At 40.5% G+C, this 27,590-nt stretch overlaps 1 protein-coding gene across 1 annotated transcript in view; it reads left to right on the forward strand.

Annotated features, from left to right (window-relative positions):
- Window positions 1-19,949: 19,949 nt before the first annotated feature.
- The window catches only part of thsd7ab (thrombospondin, type I, domain containing 7Ab), a 123,133-nt gene continuing 115,492 nt past the window's right edge, over window positions 19,950-27,590 (forward strand). Inside the window, exon 1 of the mRNA XM_078251752.1 lies at window positions 19,950-19,992. Coding sequence (XP_078107878.1) covers window positions 19,950-19,992 — 43 coding nt within the window. The remainder of the gene's footprint in view (window positions 19,993-27,590) is intronic.

The raw sequence follows: 27,590 nt of genomic DNA on the forward strand, positions 1-27,590 counted from the left end.
GAATCGATGTCTGTGTGTAAGAGAAAGACGGCATGGCGGGACTACACGCAGTAACTTAACTACCTGGTCAGGTTTAGAAAAGATCTTGGGGTGGGTAAAAATATACCCTTTCTTAAAGAAAGCCCTGAAGGCTAACTTCTCAACATGTGCCAATGACAATGCTAACATACGCTAGCAGGTATTATGCCTACGATATCAACCAACCAATCCTTTAGCATGCTACAATGCTGAGTATTTAAGTATTAGACTAATAACTAAATTTCGACCAGAAGATGGAGCTCTATGAGAAGTTAGGGATCACCTGACTGACTTAATGACTCAATAGACAGAAAACTAAATACTGATGTGTGCATTAACAGTGCAGGATATTATAGTTGTTATTTTTTAACATATTACTCCTATCTATTACCATATCTGTTACCCAGTGCTCTCTGAAGAGCTATCCTTCATACTAACAGGCATTACTTATTACTCACAGTTCGAGAGAGAAAGATTTCAAACAGATATTAAAAGTCAAGGTGGTCAACCCTTCAATTATACCTTTTGATTGATGCTACCTCATCTGCATTCAGGTTGTTAATACAGTAGGTGCTTTATCCTTGAAACTGCTGCTGAAATCTTTTCACATTTCAAGTCTTTTTGTGCCAAGAAATAATTTGCCATATTAGGAATTGGAAAAGGTGATTAAATTGTGGACTTAAAAATGCATAGAAAAGAGAGCGCACACTTCTTCATTCAAGCCCTAACAACAGCATAATAGGCCTCAAATATAGAATGAAGGAGGGAGGGAGAGAGACAAAGATAGTGGGAGGAAGCATAGAGGATTTGTGGACATCTAGGCTGAAAGAGCACACCATGCCATGCTTTAACACTAGTATCAACATAATAAACCAGAAATACTGTATATAATGGCAGAGGGAGAGAGAGAGGGTGATAGAGTGGCTGGCTAATCACCAGTGACAAGCCCCTGGATTAGAGGGAGGGCAGCAGATGGCCCCAGGCAGGGCAGGGCTGACCGTATATGACTATCCCAGTACCTCCCCATGCCTACAGCAGACAGGCGTGGTGTGTGTGTGTGTGTGTGTGTGTGTGTGTGTGTGGAATATTTGTCAGTGTTTTGGTGGTCACATCCCACCCAGGCATTTATTTTACCTACATAGAATACCAGTCAGTTTTTTTTTGATGAATGAATTAATGTTTTGGTCTATAAAACGTATATATTGTATAAGTTTGGTCAAAAATGAAAATGTCTTAACATGAATCCATCATATTATTAGCAAATATAAATCAGCCTATTTGTGGAAAAAAAAAAAAAACACATTAATGACCTGTAGGTAATTTAGTCACCAAGGTAGCCATCCACAGATACAGTTCATCCTAAGGATTCATTGTGGGTTTATAAAATCATGCCAATCATTATTCTTTGCACTAAAAAGATATATAAGGTTTATAAAAAGGCTTTAGGCTGCCCTACACATTATTGTAGGCCCAGTTTAATATGCAACTTAATTTTATACAATATATGTAGAAGGGGGTCCCTGATCCGTCTCGCTAAAGAGAAAAAGTAACAAATTAATAATTTTTGCTGTTAGGAAACAATCCGATCACGATTGTTTTGTGCTTCGTATCCTATCATCTACTGGCTTGACGTCTCTGAGATGGTTCTGAAAGCAGTGGCGAGCTCGGACAACAAAGTGACAAGCAGGGTTCAGTTCACAATGTTCCACAATGTTCCAGGGTAGACACAAGGATGTCTAGCCTGGTTGACACCAGACCCTTCTCATTTGTAACTGAGAGTGGTTCTGGGGAAGGTTCATTCACAGCTCATTTCCAAAGAGGGGCATCACCAACGGACGCCGCTCAAATGCCTCTGGGCGCAATTGGATAATCCTTCAACCAATCAGACCAACGATCCGGGTGACGTAGCAGCGACAGCGGCAACAACGGGTTGCTGCGCTTCGGTGGCCTTCATGTTGAATGTAAACAAAAAGCTGCTTGCCGTCGCTGCGCTATAGTCATCGTGTAAAGCCCGCCTCAACGGTTGTGATTGGTGCCTCGATTTGGAAAAATTGGAAATGGGCTTGAATGGACTCTTGGCCAGACTGACTGGCAGAGCAAATCTCAAATTTGCTGGAAGTTCGTCAGTGTTTTCCCAGGCTAAAGGATGCATACATTTTCTAACGCTCCATTCACTTAGATGACGTGAGTAGTGAGATAAGAGAGAGCTCTTCAAGAAGGAAAACGGTGTTACAATGTATGATACAAATTAAAACAGATGAGAAAGCCTTTATTCAGAGTTTCACAGAATATAATGTAACATCACAACAGTTACTAATTCATTTTCTGACGATTGACGGAATAGTTTAAACGACTAATCGGTTTAGCAACCCTTACCCAGTCAACAAGGTGTGATGGCTACTTAAGCTAACTTTCCTTGTGATATGTTACACAACTGTTCTCTTCCCTGAGTTATTACTGCAGTTGGCAGGATGTCAGCAGTTACTATAAAAAGTGTTAAAATGTCTTTAATTCAAATAGCCAAATTCAGACCATTCACTCTTGGTTGATTTGGCGACACCTGTGGTTACTGGACCACCGAGGAAGCAGCTACTGGTATGGAGGAGAAACTGGTGGTATATCCGTTTATAGTGCATAGTAATCGCTGATGTGGCGAGTAAACAGAATAAATATTATGTTGTTATAATATAATGTTCAACAGCACATTTATATCCAGAGTTTATTATTATTATTATTATTATTATTGAAAATTATGAAAATGTATTTATTATAAAAATGTATTTTATGAAATTGTATTTATTTGCATTTAACAAAGAACTCCACACTAAATATGCTGTTCACATAATCATATAGATTCTTGGCATATGATGTGAATACAGGTTATTTGTGTCTGTGTCTGCTTGTATTTGAAAGTTCACACACACAATTTGAATTTCTGGAACCGCTCCCCTTCTATACCTCCAAACTGGAACACACGCACAAGCGCAAGCGCGCTCACACACACACACACACACACACACACACACACACACACACACACACACACACACACACACGGACACACTACTGCACGAAATGCTCTGCCAGTTGCCTTTCCAGCGAAGACAGGTGACAGTCCCCTTTCTCAGCACACTATTCAGGTCAAGTTGACATCTTCAATGCCAAAGGGTTATGTATTATGATGGAAGGTGGATTATGAACATGAATTGCAGTCCATTTTAAAACTAGATGTATCAAGCAGTTCACAGTGCATTCTTCCCCAAAGGTAAAAATGTACTTTGAACCAAACAGTTTTTAGGTTTGGCAGGTAGTTAACTTACATTCCAGAAGATTGTGGTTTTCTTGCTGTGTCCTTTAATGCTTCACCAATAAGGCTTTTTTTTCTACCGCTTTTAAATGGTTGCATAACTAAAACTACAATCTTGAACACCATCCAACTCTTCATCCATCCATTGATTCAAACGCCTATTCATCTGTTCGTCCATTAGCTTTTTTCCTCTCACACTTCCCATTGTGATGTGGGTGTATGGAGTGGGCCTGCACTCATGGGTGTCACTTCACACACTCTCTAGCAAGCACTTACACACACACACACACACACACACACACACACACACACACACACACACACACACACACACAGTAAATACCAGTAAAACCACACTTGTAATCCATAGAGAGAAAATTGGCATTTCCCTTTAACACAATGTGGACAACCAGGCAGCTTTCTACGTGTTTTAGCAGTTTCAGTCAGGAAAAAGAATTCTTTAGTGGTCACACCTCTAGTTATATGTAGCTCAGTGCTAGCATGTGACAGATTGTCTTTCTTATCCATTTCTATCTTATATCATACTGCGGAAGTGTGTTTTGGTGTCTAATAAAAACACTTTTTTGACAACCAGAAAGTTATATTTGACTGACAAATATCGATTCTGTCTTTGCTGTCATCAAGAATTTTGTTTGCAATGTCACAAACTTCGAACAGCTATATATTGTAATATTAATGACACAGACATAAAAGTATAATGTCTGTGTCATGTATGATGGTACAATTTGATTTCAGTATTTCATAATATCATAATTTGACTCAAAGCATTTTAATTTGACTCCGAGAATATGAGCTATGTATTTTGCACCTTTAAAGTACAAGCAAATTCTTAAAGTGGCCATTATCTGTTTGTTTTTTTATAATAGCAATGTATATAATGACAATGTGAAAGGTGTCTCTCCTAGTGAGGAACTTACATAGAATTATCACTGCAACTTTTCTGTTTTGGTTCACTCTTACCACTCTGATGAAGTGAAAAAGCTCTAAAATACTACAGTATCTGGTCAGTATTAATTAAACAGCAGACTGTTACGGACTAGATGGTAAACATATGGACCATTTAGCAGCTAATGAGCCTAAAGGAGAGTGAATATTGGACTTGCGTTTGCAAGGTAGTGATCATGTTGCTCCGTACCTGCTGGATGTGTAGTATATGTTGTGTTCACAACTTTGTTCTGCTCCCCGTAAGTGGCCATAATAAAGTATATTTAGTATAGTATAGTATAGCTGGGCAGTTGTTTGTGGGACCACGAGTCATGGTCAAACTGGTGGGTTGATGATGTGCGTGCAGTGCTGAAATATTTTAAACATTTATAAAAATTCATGCATTGAGTCTGACAGCTTTATTGTACAACTATATACAGTATACTAAATATAGTTTACCCATGGGAATTCAAACATATTTGTAGCGAGATATGCAGTCTAATATTGCATTGTACTGTTTGTTTTGGACCATATGAGTTGTAGAATCTCACTAATATGACCAACAAAGTGCTTGTTTAAAGGTTGAAATAAGTCTTTCACATGTGTGTGAGGTACATACGGACATAAATATTAATAATCAAGTCATGTCCAAACTAAAATAGTCTCTGAAAATGCCTGTTATATGTGTAAGTGGTGTTCCAGTCCTCTAAGTGCTGTGATCACAATAGAGTGCAATCATGAAATATGCAAATTAGCTTTTGTCATTTAGAGATTAAGCGATTACGAGACCACAAAATTTGATCCAAAACAAGCAGCGCACTGCAGACACACTGTAAAGCGCTGAAGAGAACTGATGTCCCATTGATGTGTCCTTTTGTGTTGTCGCTGCGCACTCCCCTAAGACGACTCATTAATGAACAAGCAGCCAAGACAACCCTGGCTACTGTAATTCATCATGGCATGTGTGACCTCTCTCCTCACTGCCACTGGCTGTTCTCACTGTGCCCTTCTTCATCCTCTACTGTATAGACACCCTGGAATGCAGCTCCATTTATTCTGGATTAAAATATCCAAGGATTAAAATGTTCAATTGCACCGTATATTTTTTAATTTCCTTTGATTTTAGCATGTCAGCTTTTTTTGTCTCCATGCCTGCCTCTAAGCTTTTATTGGTTTGCTTTATTTTGCAGGGTTTTCTTTTAGCAGTTTCCCATCTTGTAAAGTGGGAATTAATTAATTCTGCTACTGCTCTTTCCATACATCACACAAGACTTATGGCTAGAAGAAAACAGATCATAGCAAAAGTGACATTATTGCAAGTCACGAGAGACTTGTGTCATAAAATATGGCTCATGTTTCCTTTGACCCTTGGCTTTACTGCAGGCACATACAGTATATCTCTGAAGAGTATCCCGCTGTGGTTGCATGCCACCGTTGCATATGTTCATTTCAACATTTTCTCAGGAGAATGTACCACTTTTATTTAAACCATAATCTTCTTGCTAACCTCTCATAATTAAAGCTCATCATGTCACACATGTATATCTTAAATAAACCAGCCAGTGACATTGGCTCTCAGCAATCTCAGTCTTTATAAAAACATGTTTTTAGGCACTTTGATCTTGGGGATGAATGGGAGCGACACAAATAATTTAAGGAGACTCTTTGATGTTTTTTTTACCTTTGTGCAGCTGGACAAAACAAAAATGGAAATTCCACAGCAGGAAGAAAAGAAGAAAAAAAAAAGTCCTATAGTTATTGAAGGCACCTGGAGCTCTAGGACTAATTGCAAGACAAAGCTTTGGAAAATGTCATCCTTCACCTCCATGTTTACATTCTCCCAGCTCATTTTTCTGAAAGGGCACTCATTGAAAACCCAGTGGTCACACAGAGGAAGGGGAATAATAGGGTCGCTTCTACCTGGAAGCAGTGAAAAATTGCCAGTTTGCAACAGGCATTCACCCATTTTCTGGCACGCTCGCACACTCAGGACACTCGCGAATTACAGCCGCGCCAGAAGTTGTTGGAGGGCATGCCCCTGTGCGCTCCAGACTTCCTTGCTTTTAAATGAAAAACTCAACCTTCAATGATCTCACTCTGTTAGTGTGGAGGTTGTATTTTATTTTTATTTTTTTGTGATTGAGTGTTGTAATTTACTTTTTCTGGGTTGCCTGCTTCCTTTCAACCTGCCTCAGTTTCTTCTACTTCAGTTAGTGATTTCCTGTTTCCCAGAATGAGTTTCAACAGTCCTCAGAGGACATGGTTTTTTCAGAGCCATAACTTATTTCACTAGTAAATTGCTGTTGAATGAGAAAAACAACTACCAGATGGGAAAAGGGCCTTTAACAACAACTTTGAATGCACCACGAGGCTGTAGGTTACCGGTTTCATTGAATGCACCGTCTGTGTTTTTCCGACAACAGCAGCTGCACATTGCATCCCGGTGTTGAATCCTCTACAGTAAAATACAGTCACACTTTACATCGTTTAGCGTTAGCTGTTAGCATTTTAACCATGTTTAATCCAGCTACTAGCTAGCGGTAGGCTAACGTTAGCTGCAGCGATGTTTCTGTTTCCTGTAACGTCTGTTTCAGAGCATCCGAGAGAAGCGCAGACATATCAGTGGCACTGAAATGAGGCGCCGAAATCCGCGTTGCTATTCAGTCTGGTAGCTACAGGTCATGAAGGCACCTGTGCCATATTAGCACCGGATTTCGGTACCCAACCCTATTCAGGAAGAAGATTTCAGATATATATAGAGTAAATGTTCCAATTAATGATCCAGGCAGCGCATTCTCGTCTCCCTCCTTCATTTTACAGTTGAATGGTGGCTAGAACGGCTCTGGGTCAAAGTTCAATATGGAATGGATTAACCTGCGTTATTTAGCAGATTAATTAATCGAAATTAACGCGTTATTTTGACAGCACTAGTTTTTATAGTTGACAAAATGCAAGGGTCCCACCCTTGACTGAACACACAACATGTCAAGCGGCTACAATTTTTGGTGGCGTACAGAGGCTACTGTCAGTTGATAAATAGGTATCACTGTCTCTTTAATGGTTTTCTCTCTGTATGGCTGCTGTACATTGGTGGAGCATAGCAGCTGTAGTAATATGCCTCTTTTATTTGAATAACATTGCATGCCAGTATGCATTTCATTGGGGTCAACTCTCCGGTAATCCTTTAATTTGGATCTGTTATTAAAAGCGACAAGACAAACACGTTGCCATTATTTTTTCTTTAACCTGCAGAAAGGAGGCACATGAAGCTCACAGTGATTGAGCAATAAAGAGCAGTAGGCTAAACATTCCCTGTGGGATTGTTAGACGTTATATTTTATGTCCCTGATGTATTATCTTCATTCTCCGCCAGTTGGAATTCAGTGAGCAGCGGCTTGCTCAGTATTTATTAGACAATACATTATGCATTTATCAGGCTTCTGTTGTGGTCCTTGGCTGCGAGTGAAACAAGAATAAAGAAATAACACAGCCCACATCCCTCTGTATACGATGACCCACAGCTCTCTGGTACAGTGTGTCATTAGAAGTTCTCGTCAGCTGTCAGCTAACAGGTGGACTCAGCCCTCCTTCCGCCAGGCACACCTGCCTCACTCTGTGTGTGTGTGTGTGTGTGGGGGGGCTTATTTAGCTATATTTGTGGGGTCCAAAAACCGGGAGTCCAGTTTACTTGTGGGGTCCGGACAGCTTTGTGGGGCCAAAATGCTGGACCCCACAAGTTTAAAGGGCTGTTTGAGGGTTAAGACTTGGTTTTAGGATTAGGGATATAATTAGGTTATGGTTAGGGTGAGGGTAAGGGTTAAGGTTAGGCATTTAGTTGTGATGGTTAAGGTTAGGGTAAGGGGCTAGGGAATGCATTATGTCAATGACTGGTCCCCACAAAGATAGTGCCACAAACCTGTGTGTGTGTGTGTGTGTGTTTCTCTGAAAGCACGACCAACAGGATTATATAGCTGTCACAGCCGTCAGTCAAGGCTCGAGCTGCCCCCTCCGCCTCCACACCTCAACCTCCCCTCCCCATCTGTGTGATGCTGACAGCTGTAGTCATGGCAACAGAAATAATGTGTTGACTGTGTATGTCAAAGCCTCTGCCCAGCTACCTGTGACTGTACCTATTTTGCGGGCTTGACATTCTTTTTTAATGGGAATATGTTGAAATGTCATGTGGTTAATTCTGTGGTTGTTCAATAGTCTGTTGATTATTTAGACATTTGAGAACAATGAGCGATTGTCAGTAATACCATTTTTCATTTTGTTGCAACAGAACAGAAATAGGGTTATACGGTATAACTTATATCTTCTACTTAAAGGGTAACTTCATATTTTTTTCAACCTGGACCATATTTTACCATTTTCTTGTGTCTTAAGTGTCTGATGGGAACAACAATCTTTGACATTGGTCCAGTATTAGGCAAGACCGCTGCTAACGGCAGTCAGCGAAACAAGCTACAATGTAAGTTATTGGGCAATTGTGCACCATCAATTTACGTTCACAAAAGTGCTTTTTTTGCCATTGACAGGCTCAGAATATTATTGTGTCTGACAACACTATGGTAAGGATTTCTAAGGAGGTCGACCGTTCTGTTAAAGAGTAAGATCCTTTTTTTTTTAAATAAAAACATTAGCAGGGGCTAAATCTTTTTAACTTTGTAGGGGGTGCTAGCGAGCCATTTTTGTGCGCCTATTCCCGAAACCCTTAAAATACGTACATTTTCACCAGACTAGATGCGACCGCCAATTTTGGTGAGTTTTTGAATATGTTAAGCCCCTCAAAAAGGCAATTCATTTGCCGGGAAAAGAATAATAATAATTCCTTCAGTTCCAATAGGGCCTTCGCTGCTGTCGGCGCTCGGGCCCTAATAAACAGTAATTTTAGCATTGTAAAATACACTTCATTCATGCCGTTTTGGTTCGTCTTTCCACTTTTCCAACGATCACAACTCTAGTTTTGGTTAAAATAAACACAAACCCTAACCTTAACACACTATATACGCTAAAAGCATTGGGCCTCATTCACCAAACTTAAACCCCACTTAAACCCCACTTACGCAGTTTTCACGAAGATTCTGGCATTCACCAATGTTTTCTTATTTGGGATTTGTTCTTAGGTAAGAACAGAATCTAATCACACTCAAGAGCACTCTTACGCACAATTTAGAGCTGACATGTTTGCGCAAAAAAGGTAGCTATACCGTTTTCGTCCGTTCTAATTTAAAGTTTAATATTTCTCTTCACTAACTCAAAGTTAGTGGAAGTAAATAGTCATACAAAATGAGGAACAAGTTAAATAGTAGTACCTCAAAATGGTATTTAATCACAGTGTTCTACATTTGTTCTAAATTGTGTGCCTGAACCGGTCTTCACTATGCCATTAAGTGAGCGCATGTGTGAAAGTGTGTATCCCAGAGTTCCCCATTAACAGGTGAAGTTGGTCACTCTGCCTGGAAGAGTCGACGTCCCTGAGAACATTTTCTTACTCTACAGTTGGGAATTTTAGTGTGCCATTTTGATTCAGGTACTCTTTTAGAGGCTTTTCCACTCAGACAAGACTAATACTGTGGCAGAAACATTGGTGTGTGTGTGTGTGTGTGTGTGTGTGTGTGTGTGTGTGTGTGTGTGTGTGCGTGCGCATGTATGTATGAAATGTAGGTCAGTCCTGCTGTTGTAACCAGCTGGTGAACCCTCGAGTCAGACTGTAGACAATCTAAATTGGCATGTGTGCACTCATACATGGGCACATGGTTTGTGCGTGGATCCACCCTTCCATTGATCCTACACATCTGCTTTTTGTGAAATTTTTCACTATACTTACCGTCATGAAAAAAAGTACCGCAGCCCACCAAAAAGACCTCTAAATCACAGTAGGAAGAGCCAGCGTGGGAGCTGTGTAAGTAGCACCGGCAGCAATGGGTCAGCTCTCCACGCCTCTTGAACACTATTTAAGAGGGACTCATTTCTGATGAAATCTTCCCTTCGTCCACTGTTTACAGTTTACAGAGGATTAATATCATTAAAACCTGCTCGCCCATGCTCACGGCCTGTCTTGTTGACTGTCGGGTCCCATGTGAGTAAAACTGTAACCCCAAGACCCTGCAGCGCTCTTCTGTTTACTGTACGTGATGGGAGACTGCAGATGAGGAGGAAATGAAGGAAGAGTGGATGAACAGAGACAATGAGGGAGAGAGAGGCAGTGTTGATGTGGTCCACGGATGAATTAAATTGAGTGAAGCAGTGGGAGAAAGAAGGGGGATTACTTGTTTCCCTTTTTCACAGATTGTCCACACTTACCAATTCTATAAACACCCATTTCCTGTTACTGCAGGCTCAGTAAACTTCTGCTGCACGTTGACTCCATCGAAAACTTTCTAACTTCTCTCTTCCTGTGCTTCCAGTTGCTGACAAGGGCAGCCTCATCTTCTATAAATTGTTTATTATTATTTTGAAGTATGAATGTAAGGTTGCTTCAACAGAATTGCAGTTTGAGAGACTAGGATTAAATATATCTTTATTGTGGCTGGGTATCATCATAACATTTTCGATACTGATACCAATACCGTGACTTCGATACCGGTCCCTAAACGATACATTTTTCGATACCAATTTTATAAAACAAAAAGAAATTACAACATTACACATTACTGTACAAATCTTTTAATTTATTTGTCAGCTCACATTATGTGAGCCCCGTAACGTAGAGTTTTTCCTGCGCGTCTTTACGACATGAAATGTTAGACAGCCAATCACAAGCATTATTAGATCTTGGTGGAAGCATGCTGCATGCTTATTGGCTCATTGACGCTGATGAGATTTGCTCCATAGGTATTGAACTTTGGTATTGAATGACGAGGCATTTTTCAATACTCGATACTTTAGAAGCAATTTGGTCGGTGCCTAAAAAGCATTAAATTCGGTACCCAGCCCTAATCAGACACAACATTCATACTGAACATATACTTAAAAAATATCTGCAATGTCTCAGCTGGATATTTCTTAAGTAGCTGCTTGTGGCACTTAAAGCTTGCACACATATTGTTAAATTTAAACAACTATGACCGCTTGTTGAAAGAATAATTTCAGATTTTTGTCTTAGCATATTCTTAAAGAATTAGGCCAGCAGTTTCTATATTTTTGTTATTGTCAACAAATCCCATTAAAATACCAAAACTAACAATGTCTTTCACTACTTTCCAACTTGCCTACCCTTTCTTTGGCTCTCAACCCAAAGCTCATTGGTACCTACTGAAGACATTCATTGAATAATTAATAATAAAAAATAAAAATAATAATTAAAACAGATCTCGAAAGTATACTTTAATTGTTTTTAGGAAGGCTAAATTATTTCCTGAAATAGCTGGGCACTGTAGTTTTTAGCAAACGTTACCCATACAGGTGTACATAGTCCATTTGTTGGGGACTATTTTCAGCTGCACATGAATACGCTAATGAGTATTTATGGTGGCAGGATAGTGGGATTGGGATTGATTCAACTAAACTACAGTGCCAATGTTTAATGTAATGATGGAACATTTCACCCAGACGCAACAGTGTGGCTCACTGATGTGTTTTTAATGTTTTTTTGTACAACAATGGAGCTCTATGCCACAGAGGAAGAAGATATATCAGAAAATACTTGCTAGTAGGATCAGTTCATTGTTTTGGTCTTTTCTTGGGATTTGACTTGACAGTAAGAAGTATACAGAAGATCAGCAGTCTTATTCTTTAATACAACACTCCCATGCCCACGTACAGATACATGTTTATATTAAAAGAGTTGTAATTCTATCTGTCCATACTGGCCGTGAAGTCATTCCTTCCAAGAGCAACTAGACTATAACGATGAGATTCACCAAACCACAGTCGATTTGCTGTACCCAAGCCACAGCTTTAATTAATGAAGCTTCAACAGTCTAAATTAGCCAAATCAAGTGGAGACTTTACAGAGTTGGTTGTTCTTTTTAATGTAAAATGTGTACAAAAATCTATAATGTTACTATCCCTCAATGCAGCTCAACCAAGAAACAGTCTGGGAAAACACAACTTATACTATGGCTGAAAGACGACTGTGGATTTGTCCCATATCTCTTACGATGTAGTCATGTTAGTGTGGGATCACTTCACAGACAGTATGGAGAGGAGGAATGATTACAGTGGCCATAACTCTTTCAACATGTGTGTATTATACTGAACCTATTCTCTAAAGTTAGGAAGACATCATGGTCGTGGTGAACTATAATAATATCTATGCCGACTACTAGAATGAGTGAGGATCCAAACTGGGGGTCGAAGACAAACTCATCTACTCCCATCCACCACCCTGACCGCCACTTCTTTCTGTATTACTGCACTCTATGAATATGTCGAAGTGCTTCTTGCATTGACACTGACTGTTATGGATTGTTTCCAGAGTGTCTCCGCCTGAAAGACGAAAGTTGTATGTTACAACATTTTTCTACTCAGAATAATTGAGAGAATTGTGAGCAGCACTAACACAGGAAGGATATGGGCAGACTTGTTCAATGGTGACTGTACTATACAGTTATGCAGAATGCTGTAAATGCCAGCACTCATTGTTCAGCTTACTAAAACAAACACGTTTATGATTGACTGACTGATACGGATGCATTGGAGTTTGAACTTACAGTTGCAAGTTATGAGCTTTTGCATGTAAAGTCTTGGCTTACTAGGGGTGGTTTCTCTTTCAACTTTTACTTAACCCCATCTGTCGGAGTATAAGCTGCTCCACAAAAGAGGAATACTTTGTACTTACTGTTTGCAAGCTTCCTAGCAGTTAGCAAACTCTGGAGAGCTTGTATCCCTCTGCAGTAAGCCTTTATTGAATGGAATGGTGTTAAATCCTGAGATCAAAATGCTAGGGTGGAGTAAACAGCCCAGTACAGAGAAAATAGAAAGAAGCTCAGAGAGCTATTGTGACCGACTAGCAGTAGCATGTTTCTGAATGGCTATGTTGTAAATGTGAATTAAAACAGCTGACAAAAAAGTTTCCTAACTTATACACTGCACTTAATTAATCTGAGCATTCAACTCAGAGAGTTGACTCTATTCACTCTTAAGCTCAGTCAGTGAGTTTTATTTCAGACAGTGCACCTTAAACTCATTATCTTGTATTATTTCTGTCAACATCCAGAGAACTGCAGAATTTCTAAAATAGTTCAGGATGAATTATCACTTTATGATATGTTTTTATTCATGCTCTGTCTGTAGCGTTCTTCTATCTGTGCTGCCACTGGTCTGGCTTTGGTCCGAATAAAGTAAAATTAAGTACATTTTATGTATACATGCCAATATCGCAATAATTATTATATAATAACTATAATATAGTACAATATGAGATCATATTCTGAACAAGCCGCCATGACAGTTTGTCTTTGAATTTCTGGAGAAACCAGACCCACGTGATGCGTTCGTCCAATCAGCTGCCGGTTTTCATTTTTGGGCGACAATACCGATTAGTGCCGCCTGCTGTTATGGAGACGTATTACGTCCCGTCGCTTTGGTGTGTTCCGAGGCACTTTGTTGACCAATTTGGGGAGACTGATCAGCCCAACTGCCTTTTCTGCCGACGTTTGGCCGTCGGCTCTGTGTGTCCACACCTTAAACAAGCCACTCCTGGTGCTGTCTGTTTCCCTCAACAGTACGATCATCTCTGAAAAGAAGAATAGGCTATCATCAAAGCCTTTTAGTCTGTAGCATGGAAATTGACAGTATTAACCTTTAGTGGTGCTTGACACTATAATACTCTCTTGTCAGAGTAGATACCCGATGCCTCTCACGTATAGGTCGACCCCACTGGGATATTGTTGTGTGTAAAGGCAAAGTGGAAGGAATATGAGAGGGAAAGAGACAGAGAGAGAGAGAGAGAGAGAGAGAGAGAGAGAAAGAAAAAGGCCTAAGAGAATAGAGATGATAAAATGGGTGTGAAAGAGGAAGAGAGCAGCAGAGACAACAGGGACCCTGTTGAAAATGAATGCAGCCTCTCAGGATGGAGCAGCATACTCATGGGAGGGAAATAATAAGACTTCCCTTGGTGTACTCTGCTGCCAAATGCTATGATTGATCAAGTCAGAGCTCCTCTCTTTATTAACACTGATCATATATTGCCAGCAGCGGGGGTTTTCCTAGACGACTTTAAAAACTATGAGGAAGAGCACTTTTCAATTTCATCTGAAATTTATTTTTATCTGTCAGGTTCAATGTATCTGCAATATTGCCGTTATACCCTGAAATGTCTGTCAAAGTCTGCTTGTCAAAAGACATGGATCACTTTTAAGCTGCCACCATCAGACATCTTTCAGGCACCATGTAGGCCTTTGAGGCGATACTGTTTCATAGCAGTCAAGACTGATCGTTTCTCAATTCAGTCTAGGATATAATATCTCGATTTTTATTTTCAGCTGAGTAAATACAGAAACATCAGCTGAAGAATATGAACGATAGTAGTTCAAAGCGCTGTTTTTTCTCTTGTCTAAGAAAGTATATATTATATAAGAAAATGGCTTTACCTTATTTTCTCTCCAAATCCTATATCAATGCAGCTCAATCAAACCTTCAAATTTCTTTGCTCAATCTCATTGCTGAGAATGGGGGAAGTATTGCAGAGCAGTGTTTGATTCCCCAAGGAACACAGTGTTTAAGATGATGGTCCAGAGCAGCTATTGAGTTGCTTTGATCCTCCACCTACTGGGGTGCCTTTGAAAGTGACTCTTTGGAGTGGAGACTGTTCTGTCAAGGGTCTCGTCTACAAAATACAACTCTGCTGAGGACTCCGTTTGAAGCGTTACACAGTGGTGGCCAAACTAGGACACTCTTTGCCAAATCCGACAGAGACTCCCTTTCATATGAAATTTAGTTTGTACTTTTTCAGATATGGAGGATTTCGTCAGAGAAGCTTTTTACACCCAGAAGCCAAATTTCAAATAAAATGTGCTTCTTGATTCCACAAACATACTTCCCAACTGTAAATCAAGTTTCTGACTATATTAGACTTATAACTACATGTACAGTATAACTGAGGGATGATTGTTGTCTAAGCTAAACAAAACAAAACTTGTTGATTCAGTTGTTAAATCTGACTCAACTTTTGCTGCAATGAATTGCAACGCTTACAACAAAGCATTCGCTGATCCAATACATGCAATGTAGTGTAATTCTTCTGTTAACCTCAAGATTGTCATAATGGAGGATAAAAGGATTCTGCTACTGCTATGATAGCTTTGCAGTGTTTTGATGTGTGATTAATGGATTTTTATAACTAAGGCTGCAGCGAAAGATTATTAGTATGCCTATTATTTTAATAGTCAAAATCCAAGTTGGCATCTTACAATTCCGTGATTTCAACCAGTGTCAACCATAGGTCCAAAACTCAAAGATGTTCAGTTTACTGACAAATGACTGAAACCATTAATTGAATATGAAAATAGCTGATGAAATGATGATTCATTTTCTGGCGATAAACTAATCATTTCAGCTCAAAGTTAAATTGGCCTTTCTGGATGGACTTTCATTTTCCCACCCTACCTGCAACAACATGCCCACGACAATATTTCTGGTAACTCAATGCAAATCTATTTTCAGATTTTTATATATATATTTTGTAGACTGACATGCAAACTACAAATCTGTGGGAATCATATTCAAATCTGCATCCAAGACCATTGGTTTGTGCTGCTGCATCATTAGATGCAGTAAAATACACATTTGATGCATAATTTTCAACTGGACTCATCTTAAATTTGCTGAATCACTTATTAACCCTGTATTATCACATATAGAAATGACACAGTTAGCAGTCAGTGTAAAGATATGCAGCCATGGTGTAGGCATTCACTTTCCAGTAGCATCTGCGTAGCGTCCAACATGTGAGTGAGAGACACATCTGGTCTGCAGCATCATTAACCCACATTTATTCCCAGATTGCACAGTGTTGTCACAGCGAATGCCCTCCGTGGGCTTACATGTACACAGACATAAACAAACAAGTCCCAAGCACCCACTTGTTCCTGCTGCTATTAGCGCTCAGACACTGCTTTAATTCACGTTTGCCCGCTCCTTTGCTTCCCACTTGCTCTTAAACAGATGGAGTCACCTTTAGCCCTATACATGCTAAAACTGAGTCTGCATGTTGACTCTGACTCTCTCTCTCTCTCTCTCTCTCTCTCTCTCTCCCTTTCCCCCTGTTGTGGTTGTCATCACACCAGCTCGTCCACCTGGCTGTACTCCCGCACCCCTCTGCCCTCATGTCCGATTACCACTCTAATCCATATTTGATGGATTCAGCACTCTCGCCTCCTGTCCCGATGCTTGCCACTGATTAAACCTCCATTGTGTTACGATCCAGATGTTACGACTGGATCAAGGCAGCAGGAAAGGTGTCTATGTTAGACGAGTCAAAGCACAGACTTTTCCAGTTTGAGTTTAGAGAATTGACTGGCTCCGCTGGCGGCTTGTTCAAGCACAGTTACAGAGAAGCTATTATCTCGCATGTTTTTAATACGATTGTGTTGTCTTCACTTACACGGGTTGTTAAGAAAATGGTTTGATCACTCTGCTGTAGCCTAACTGATGACTGACAACAAACATGGAGGAGGGAAGGAGATTTGTCTTTATTGGTGATCATGGTGTGTCAAGCTGCAAATACAGAACAGGTTCAAGTGTTCTCCTTTATTGTTTTCTCTAGATTTGGTATCCATGTAAGGAAGCTAAATATCAGAGGCTCACATAAACCAACTCATATTTTGATAGATGTTGGAGGAGTGTGCATGCATGTGTAAATTACAGAGAAAGTGCATATGCTCAAAGTTCCCATCTCCTTTCTGTGTGTGTGTGTGTGTGTGTGTGTGTGTGTGTGTGTGTGTGTGTGTGTGTGTTCACAATGCTCAGTGGCCCCATCTCCTCTCTCTCTCCTCTCATGTTTACCTTGAGCGGTGCAGTGGTGAAATCAAAGGGCAGAAACAGAGAGTTGTGTGCTCATTTATCTCAGCACCTTCAGACGGAGGGTGGCAGTTTTTACAGCTCACACCCCCTGGTGCGATCATAGCACTCTCTGTGTGTGTGTGTGTGTGTGTGTGTGTGTGTGTGTGTGTGTGTGTGTGTGTGTGTGTGTGTGTGTGTGTGTGTGCTCCCTTACCTTGGACCGCCTGCTTCTACAGCTCTACTCAGTGATATTCTTTTTGCAGCTCACTGTGAGCCATCTATTAGCTCCTCTCACACTGCAGAAACCAGGAAGGATTTCAATATCGTGTTCCTTGAAAGCTTTGTTCTTTTTTCATCTGATAATTTATGGAGGAAACTGTGGCAGTGGGTGGCTCATTTATACATAATGATTCCTTGTGATGTCACTTCTTGTTTTATCACTGCCAGGAGAAGAAGAAGGGTGAGAAGAAGGGTGTAAGTCAGGAAGATCAGAAGAGAGCTACGGTACATGATGATATGCATGCACTGTACATGTATAGCAATTTCCAGAGCAAGCCTGTAATCTATACTGTGGGTGTTTTTTTAAAAAAAGATCTGGATGAACTGAAGCGCACCGTCCAGTTCAACATCTGGTCTTCTCACCTGGATTGCTTTTTAGTTGCCAAAGGCCTAGTCTAGCATTGACAGACCTATCTCCACAGTGCTGCGGAGGAAGGTTTTGGTGGAACGTGTGTACGTTCAAAAGTTGTTTTAGTCGTGCAAGAGAAGAGACAGATAGTCTAGCTAGCTGTCTGGATTTTCCCTGCAGAGATCTGAGGAGCAGTTAACCATAGTCCTCAGACCGGAGTTTAGAATGCCAACACAAAGACAGCTGAAGGTGAGGGACACCCGACCCAAAATGAAGGACATCCTGCTGAATCTCCGGCGGCACCGGAAAATTCCATAAATGAAATGTCGTCGATATTGACTACGTAAGGCCCCGATCAGACTGAGGGCGTTTAAGCAACCTGGGGTGGCTCTTTGTAATTGTTTTTCAAGGAGAGCGAAGCGTTTTGCTCCCTGCTTTTGTGTTGCTGAGCGCCTCACGTTTTTCCACTCTATGTACCTCGCGTTTTGCAAGAGCACCCTGAACACCACGAGTTGAAAAGTGCCTGACGTCATTTAACTTCACGACAAAATAACGGTTGGCTGAGGACGGGTGATTTGGTGGTTACCAAATAAAAATGACAAAAAGATGCAACTGGCATCACTCTGATTGATTTTTTTCTAATGTGATGAAGGGAGCAGGTGGCAGTCACAGTGTTTTTAGAATCCTAGATGAGAAAGATATGCCTGTGTATTTCCACACATCTGCTATTACACAATACTTATTTTGAACTTTTATATTTTTCATTTTGTTATACTTGTCATTTTCCTGTGTTTAAAATTACGAGAATAGAATCAATACGTATGAAATGAATAATAACAATGAAAAGATAATTTGTAAAATAATTCAAGTTTGGTCTTTTCTTGTTTTTTTAATATTGAACATTTTGGGGTTCCATACTTTGAGGCCAGTTTGTGTTTAACGTTGATACAATCTAAAGGTGATGTAATTGACACAAAGAATATATTTACTAGGGTAGTGTGTTGGCAAGAATCTGGCGATACGATACGTATCACGATACATGGGTCACGATTCAATATATTGCAATATATTTCGATACTGCGCGTAAGGCGATATATTGGGATTTTTTTTAAGTATAATTTTAGAAAAACTAATATTTAAAAAAAGACATGATGTTCATAAAAGTCAAAGAAGTTTACTTTAGGTAAACAATTCAGTACACAGAAAATCAGACTGGGATTGTGGGTCACAGGTTCTTAGTGAGCTAATGTTTATATGCTAAAGTAGGCCAAAGTTCAGCCATAGCTACATTGTTAGCTTCTAGCAAAAAGTCAGGCACTGCTAGGCACTGTTAGGCGAGGACACTAGTGGTGTGTCTCAGCATAGCCATCTAGTGGTAGGGGGTTTAAACACAACATAATTGGAACCACTGTCTTACATGAATATGTTTATTAAAAAAAAAAATCAATATTGACTTTTTGAAAATCGATACAGTATTGCAAAATAAAATATTGCGATACTCAAGTGTAATGTGAAATGGAAGCTTGTTCATGGCACAGTCCTCCAGCACTCAGCTGCTGACAGTGTGAGTAGGAGAAAGGGTTTGAAAGTGACCCGAAACTTGAAAACAGAGCACAGGCTGGGAGGTGAGCTTTGAAAGCCAGAAATCTCAGCAACTGGTGACTTAGATGTCATGCAGCATCCCCGAAAGATATCATAGTATGTCTGTTTGTGGTATGAGATAATACTGCACCTATAAAAGCTACAGAGATGTATCAGAAAAAATAATGAAACATGAATGATCATAAAAACGCACAACTTAAACCCATAAATAAACAAGGGACCAAAATAATGCCTGAGGACAAGCTTTAATACTAAAATATAATATATATAATATATATGAACTGTATAAACTGTTGGCCTTCTCTACTTGTTTCCTCTCCAATTTAAGTGCTTCATTGTTTGGTTGACCTTTCACACACTGGCAGTGTTTATTTTTTCCATGCTTACAATAAACTAGTTTTAATTAATACTAGAAGAATGTATTCTTGGCTTATCCATTATGCCCTGGTTTACAGTAATCATATGTGCCAAGCACATGGCTGCAGTTGCCATATGGGAGCGATGGCAGCTTCCCCTCTGCTCATGCAGTTGAGTAGCTCCAAAGGTACACTAACCCTGCCGCTGTGTAACTGCACATTGGCACTTCATGTTGTTGGACAGAGATTTATGCTTCTGCTGAAGTGTACAAACAGTTAGTTGCTGTTATTGATTTGCCCTCTGGTCAATCCGTTTCCTCAAGTAAATTATGTCTTGGTGGAACTTTTTATAAGATCTCCTCTTTAAAGGAATATGATAGTTCTCGTTGCACTACATACTATGATACTATTTTTTTGCATCAATTATTGATTTCTCACACTTAAGTAACGACGTTCAGCAAACTGAGGTTGTGTGCAGATAAAGGTCCATTTTTATGTAACTAAAAATCCAGCTGTTAGTGTTCTTCTTTGACATTATATTTAATAATACCTTGACAAATACAAAGCTTCTGACAGAACAGAAAAATGAAAGAAACATCCATCAGTGTCTTTCAGAAAATCAAATAGTGAGACCTTTACACCAAAGAGAGGCAAGAAATGACCGGAGTCGTGTCCCTCCGGTCACTGCCATCAATATCCTAGCAACCGTCTCCCAGGGGCTCTATAATCTCCCCCATCTAGCCAATTAACAAGTGGGTAGGGTGTGCGAGGGGGTTCAGAGGAGCAGAGACTCAGATCTGGGCTTCATACTCCGGATGGAAAGGCTTGTGACTCGGATAACAGCTTTATCACTTCCACTCGACACCCCAGCTATTTCCGTGGCACCCAGGTGGCATCTTTCTCTCTGTGTTCATTTCAGCTTCTTGATTTGATTAGGTGCAACGCCGCTTGTCAGTCCCACGTCTGGTGGAAAGGATAGCTACTGATCTCAGGCCACCTGGTTGCCGTTAAGCTGTTTCAGTCTTAGCTACTGTGTATTGATACAACAAAAGAAATAGCCTCGCTTGCACTATACGCCTGCGACGTAGTGAGAAATGGCAAAGCTTGAGTTTCCTTAAATGCATAAATTGAATTAACTGAGAGAAAAAGCTTCCTGCTAAACGCTAATGTTGACAGTAGGATTGTTGGATTCGCCTTCATCTGGCAGAATCATTCAGGTACGCGCTGAATCAAATTCACCCCATCTCGGAAAAGGCCTTGGTCTGCCCCCACAGTTTGACAGTTATTCACCACTTCTGTTAAAGGCAGACAATAACGTCAATGCTCTATACCTTATGCTTCCTTTATCTTGCAGGGATGCCATGCTTGGAGTATCGCTCCTATTTCTCGGCACATAGGATGCATGCAGCATCTCCCATGAATTATTCAAGGGTTTTCTTCTTAGTTGCCGAGTTGACATTGAGCTGGCGGTGTGTCATTTCTTTATCTATGGGATCCCCCACGGAGAATGCACTACTGTATTCTAAAAAGTAAAGGGGCAGCATCTTAGACTTAACTTATGTATGCAGAAACTGAGCATCAGAACAAAGGCTTCTATACTGTATGCTACATGGTATACATACAGAGACGCGCACATGCTGCATAATAAACATGGACCTGTATGAACACCAGCAGAAACCAGAAATTATTTTCACTCAATCAAGGCCGACTGACAAGTGTGCCCAAACCTCTGTGGTATTATATGCTCACACCTCCACATGCATAGGCATTGGCACAAATTAGCACAAGCAAGAGGCTGGTGTCCTATGGGAGAGGCAGCTGTCAGTCTTTAGATCTATTCTTGGCTCTGAGAGTCTTTACACAACTGGGGTAGTGAGGGATCCTGACATGTTTTATAGTAGTCAATCATTTGTCCCACGGCTGTTTCACAATTTCATATGGACGATGACAAAGAGAAATTAATAAAAACTATTATTCGGCTAGAATTGTGTTCAAGGATTACGTCCCTAACATGACAAAATATAAATAGTCACATGCTTAACCATTCACAGCAAATACCAAAAATATTGGCAATTTAGCCCTGAGATGCTAAAATGTATCACTTCTGCCCTTTCTCTTTATGTCCCCCCTGCCAACATGTCGTGCAATTATAGCTCAACATCCTAACAAGAGCTCCCAGTGGACCACCAGTCAGTGACGCTGTCAGTTTGGTAGCTGAGATGGCTGGAAATGTCTCATTACTCTGCTGAGCACAAGCAGCAGAAACGTAGCACAGTTAACTCTGTATGAACTGTCCTGCCCAAAAAAATCATAATAAAGGAATTACCCAAGGGATCAGCAAATATCTCTACCTGACCTTCGTATCCAGGTTGAATAAATTACACTGTTTATTTTTGCAGAAAGAACAGATGATTGGCTGGGTTAGCTCAGTTGTTAGAGCAGGTGCACATAAACTTAGCAGAAAAAGTAAGGAAATTTGTGTTTGGTTGTGATTATTTCTCTGTGGTAACAATGCTTTTTGGCAATACATCTTATACTGTTGGAAAGCCTGTTTAGTTCCCTTTCAAATGGTGCCCCATTTGTAAGGAACATGCATTTGTGGGATGAGCAGCAGTGCTGAGTATGTGGGTTGCGCCCATGAAAGATTTGCCAAATCTTCTCTGCCAATGCCAAACAGGTTATTCTGCCATTGACTCGTTTGGTGTTTGGTGGATTGGATGATTGAAGTTTGAAGAAACAAGAGATATTGGCAATTTAACAATTGATTCATTTCACAAACAGGAGCCTCAGTAGCGTGTGGAAGAACCATACACAGCCACAACAGCCTGGCACCTCCTCCTCATGCTGGTCACCAGCCTGGTCACACACTGCTGTGGGATGGCATCCCATTCTTCAACCAGCATTTGTCGCTAGTCAGCCAACGTGGTTGTGTTGGTCACTCTGGCATGAACAGCACGCCCAAGCTGATCCCACAAGTGTTCAATGGGGTTGAGGTCAGGACTGCTGGCAGGCCATTCCATCCTCTCCACTCCCACATTCTGGAGGTAGTCTCTGATAAACCCCGCCCTATGGGGGCGAGCGTTGTCATCTTGAAGGATAGAGTTCGGTCCCAGACTGTGGAGATATAGGATTGCCAATGGTTGCAGAATCTCATCTCTATATCTCTCTGCATTGAGATTGCCTCCAATGATGACAAGCCTCATTTTTCCAGTGAGGGAGATGCCGCCCCACACCATCACACTGCCTCCACCAAAAGGTGTTACTCTATCTATAATTTTTCATGGGCACAACCCACATACTCAGCGCTGTTGCTCGTCCCACAAATGCATGTTCCTTACAAATGGGGCACCATTTGAAAGGGAACTAAACAGGCTTTCCAACGGTATAAGATTTATTGCCAAAAAGCATTGTTACCACAGAGAAATAATCTACCAAACACAAACACAAATTTCCTTACTTTTTGTGCTAAGTTTATATAGAGGTTTACTCCTCGACGCAGCGGCTGCGGGTTAGACTCCGACCTGCGGCCCTTCTGCTGCATGTCATCTCTCTCCCCTTTCATGTCTTCATCTGTCCTATGGAACTAAAGGCCTAAAATGCCCGAAAAAATAATCTTTAAAAAAGAAAGAACAGATGAGGAGGGTCGTGGAAGGTTCACTGTTGTCGCTGCACACCCCTTCTGCACGCAAAGGCATCAAGTTTGAATAAAAACGTACAGGTGTGCAGAGAGAAAATTATCGTTTAAATTTTAGTAATGCATTAGCTCAAATGTAGCATCTGTTTGAATACATAGGACCTATTTTACTCATGTGAACAAAGAGGCCAAATGAAGTAAAATGTTTTCATACTCAGATTGGCAGGAAGATTTTAACATCCAGTTAAAGTAAATGAAAAACGATCTAAAGCAACAAAGATGAAATAAAAGAGGATGTTTCACCTTGATATCACCTTCTTATTTTGTGTTTTCGTCATACACTTCAGTGTGACATGAAATGAAGGCAAGCATGAAAAGAGCTAACAGAAGGCGGTGGGTCGATGTGGTGGCACAATCACAGTCTGCTCTGCTTTGGCCTGCTGTGTGCATGTGTATGCATGTATGCATGCAAGCCTGTGTGCGTTTGAATGTTTGAGTGTGTGCATATCTGTGCGGGCTTTGAATCAAGGTTGGCTCTGATATCCATGTTCTCTGTCCAACACCTCCCACCTCCCTACTGCTGCTGAATCAGAGTCCAAGAAAGAGCCCCCGTAGGCCCTGAAAAGTGGGCCTGCACCTCAATAATTTTATTAGTAACTGGCCTAGAATGCTGAGCTGATTGGTAAAACACAAAACCTTGCTGTTACTTGAATTAAAGGGGTGATAGAATGATTAGATAGGCTATTTCACACTGTTCCTTAAGGTCTCCTAATAGGGTATGTAACATTGGTTGGGCTTAAAATGGCCCAGGTGCTTTTCTATGGGTCCTAATGCATTTCTGTGTTTTGGCCCTATTTGGAACAAGAGCTTTTCTTCCAAATATGGTATGCTCATGAATATTTAGATGAGCTGCGCGCTGATTGGTTGAGCGAACCACATACACATACAGTGGAGACGAGACAGCAGGGCTCATATTTCAGTCACTGCAATGTTATACATTGTTTGTCTGCTATTTCGTTACTAAATTCAGACTTTTTTATGCAAGAAATCAATTATGTAAAGGTTAAATATGTGCCGTTTTACGAAAATTGATGGCTAATTGCAAATTTTGTTCGACTGTGTGTCGGAGTTCATGAGCTCCGTGACAGCGGCCAGTGCTGCCTCGCCGCCCGGCCTGTCCATTCACAGACCCCGGGTACACTGTCGGCATAACTATAGTATATTTACAGTTTGAATTTCGTCACGGCATGTATATCACGGCTACCCTAAGGTCTTTAGGATTTCAATTTAAGGCATTTTTGTGAATTTGAGGGGTCTCGTTAGGAGGAGCTGCTAGCTAGGCTATGTGTCACATTCAATCCTATGGAAAAGATCGCCGCTACACTTTCGGCATAACTATAGTATATTTATACTTTGAATTTCGTCAAGGCATGTATATCACAGCTACCCTAAGGTCTTACAAAGCTTAGCTAACACTTTTGTCCGATTTCAATTTAATGCATTTTTGTGAATTTCAGAGGTCTCGTTAGGAGGGAGCTAGCTCTCATTGATAGAGCTCCATCCAGCTCACCGCGGGCTCTATCAATGAGACTCGCGGACAAGAGGCATTTATTTCCCCGATCGTTTCTTTAAATAACTCAACACACATATCCATTATAAGATTAACTGAACTGAACTCCGACACACAGTCGGACAAAATTTGCAATTAGCCATCAATTTTCGTAAAACGGCCCATATTTGACCGCTACATAGTTGATTTCTCGCATAAAAAAGTCTCAGAAGTGAATGTAGTGATGAAATAGCAGACGAACAATGTATACAATTTCTGAGATCTGCGCGACCTATTCAGAAGACTACCTGATGTCAGATCAGTGCCGTAGCCTATGTAAATGTTGGGGCGTGACAAAGGTAGAGACTAGAGCCAAATAAGGAGGAGCGTTGAGATTTGCCCGTTTTCAGAGGCAGGTTCAAATTGTGAGATTTGCAGAGGAAAGAGGTGTCGATGGGATTTTGAGCTTCTATCTATGTTCTATTTACCCACCAAACTGTCGTTATTCAACTATGACAAGGTAAAATTGGTTTTGCATTCTGTCACCCCTTTAACAACCTGACAGGCGCTAATTTTCCATCAATGTTGCCTCACAGAGGCTTCAATTAACTAAAACAAAAGAATGTAGCATACTTTATTTCTTGAATTTCAATAAGTTACACACTTTCAAAGCCTTATTGTTGCAGACAATTCTGTGAATGTATGTAAATTCAGTGTAAGTTCATCAACAACGTCTTGAACATATTATTGCCGCCTTCCCACTCCTACACCCCCATGGTTTTGAAAACAATAGACTTGTGTAGGACATTCATGTAATAGCTTTCCCATTTAGCAATTTGGTTGGCCTGTGCTGCTTTAGAATGCAAAAAAATACAAAAAAGAAAATTCTCTGAGCACTTTGTCATACCGTAGTTAATGAAACATGTTCTGTTTTGCTCCTGGGGTATATTCAACACATCCTTTGGGAAATTCATGTAGGCAAATTAAGTGATTCTTCAATGTCTCAGTTAGAGAGAAAGGGATGGACTTTCAGATAACAGCAATACTTTGGGATTTAGACCCCAAAGATGGATGTGTTTTTAGCCATAGAAGTGACAGCAATGTCGGACAGTTGGTCCACTACTTTGACTCAGACTAAAATAACCCAACAACTATTGTAATGAAATTTTGTACAGACATTCATGGTCCCCAGATGATTTATCCTACTGACTTTGATCATCCCCTGGTGTTTCCTGTAGCACCACCACGAGGTTGACATTGTTTTTAGTAAAATGTCTTAACAATTATTGGGTGGATTGCTGCAAAATGTGGTATAGACGTTCATGTTTCCCCCAGGATAAATTATACTTAATTAATACGTAATACTTAAATTAACTTTGGTGATCCCCTGATTTTTCATCTAGTGCCAAGTCAATCTTTAATTTGTCCAATATTTTGATAGCTGCATAATGAATCACATTCCCATCACCCTACTTAGCAAATGCTAACATGATGAACTAAACCAGTGAACATGGTAAACATTGGCTATGTCTCATTCCGCATACCTCCGTCAGTACACTGCTGACGTGCACTGACCACTTACTGTCGTAGTGCCCACTTTCGATGGTTAGTATTGTCCCAAAAGGAACACTTACGTTAAAACACTTACCGGAAATGGCGAGTGGGATGAGCGTGACGAACGCAACACATGGCAGCTGATTGGACGAACGCGTCACGTGGGTCTGGTTGCTCCCGAATTTCAAAACAGACCATAACGGCGGCTCGTTCAGAATACGATCTTGTATTTTACGAAAATAGTTCACCGAAACGTGTTTCTGAAAACATCTTAAGCCATTAATAGGCCATGCAATAGCTGAATCTGTCTGTTTTTTTGATCGACAAAGGTCAGTTTAAAAGATTTTCGTCAGATTTTGAGAGGCAGCGAACCACTCCTTATTTGCATACGGTAGCCTGGATTCAACTTGCCGACGCCCCTGGTCCCTCCCCTGCTGCTTTGTAGTCAAGGTGGCGCCCGTTTAGTGCGCGTAGGGTCCATCGTTCCACACTGAACTTTTTGACCGTTTTTAGGAGGTCATCCGGGTACTTTCAGTGCACTGACTTTTTGCGTTATCTACACTATATACTTAAAACTAAGTGTTTCAAGTGTGCAAATAGGCGGTTTGAGACACCATTATACCTGCTAAACCTCAGTATGTTAGATGTCATTGTGATCATGTTAGCATGCTGATGTTAGCATTTAGGTCAAAGCACCGCTTTGCTTAAGTATAGCCTCACAGAACTGCTAGCGTAGCTGTCAATTCTTAGTCTTGTTACATTATGTCTAGCTCAGCTATAAAGCTGCAATACTTGACTCATTTTTGTAAAATATTGTCATTTTTTTCATCTGCATGGTGAAACTCTCAAATATTCAGAATGGCGGGTTTATGGTGGGTAAACGTTTTATTTATAGGCTGCTAAATAGGTCATTGCTCTGGTTAGCACCTCGCTAGCTTTCTTGATAACAATACCAACCAAAATCTGAGTCACATAAACATAGATTGTATAGTGGAATTACTTTTCATAATATCTACGTCATCCCAAGATACATAACTGTAGTCTGTTAT

The sequence above is a fragment of the Sander vitreus genome, chromosome 6 (genome assembly GCF_031162955.1).
Source record: "Sander vitreus isolate 19-12246 chromosome 6, sanVit1, whole genome shotgun sequence".
NCBI lineage: Eukaryota > Metazoa > Chordata > Actinopteri > Perciformes > Percidae > Sander > Sander vitreus.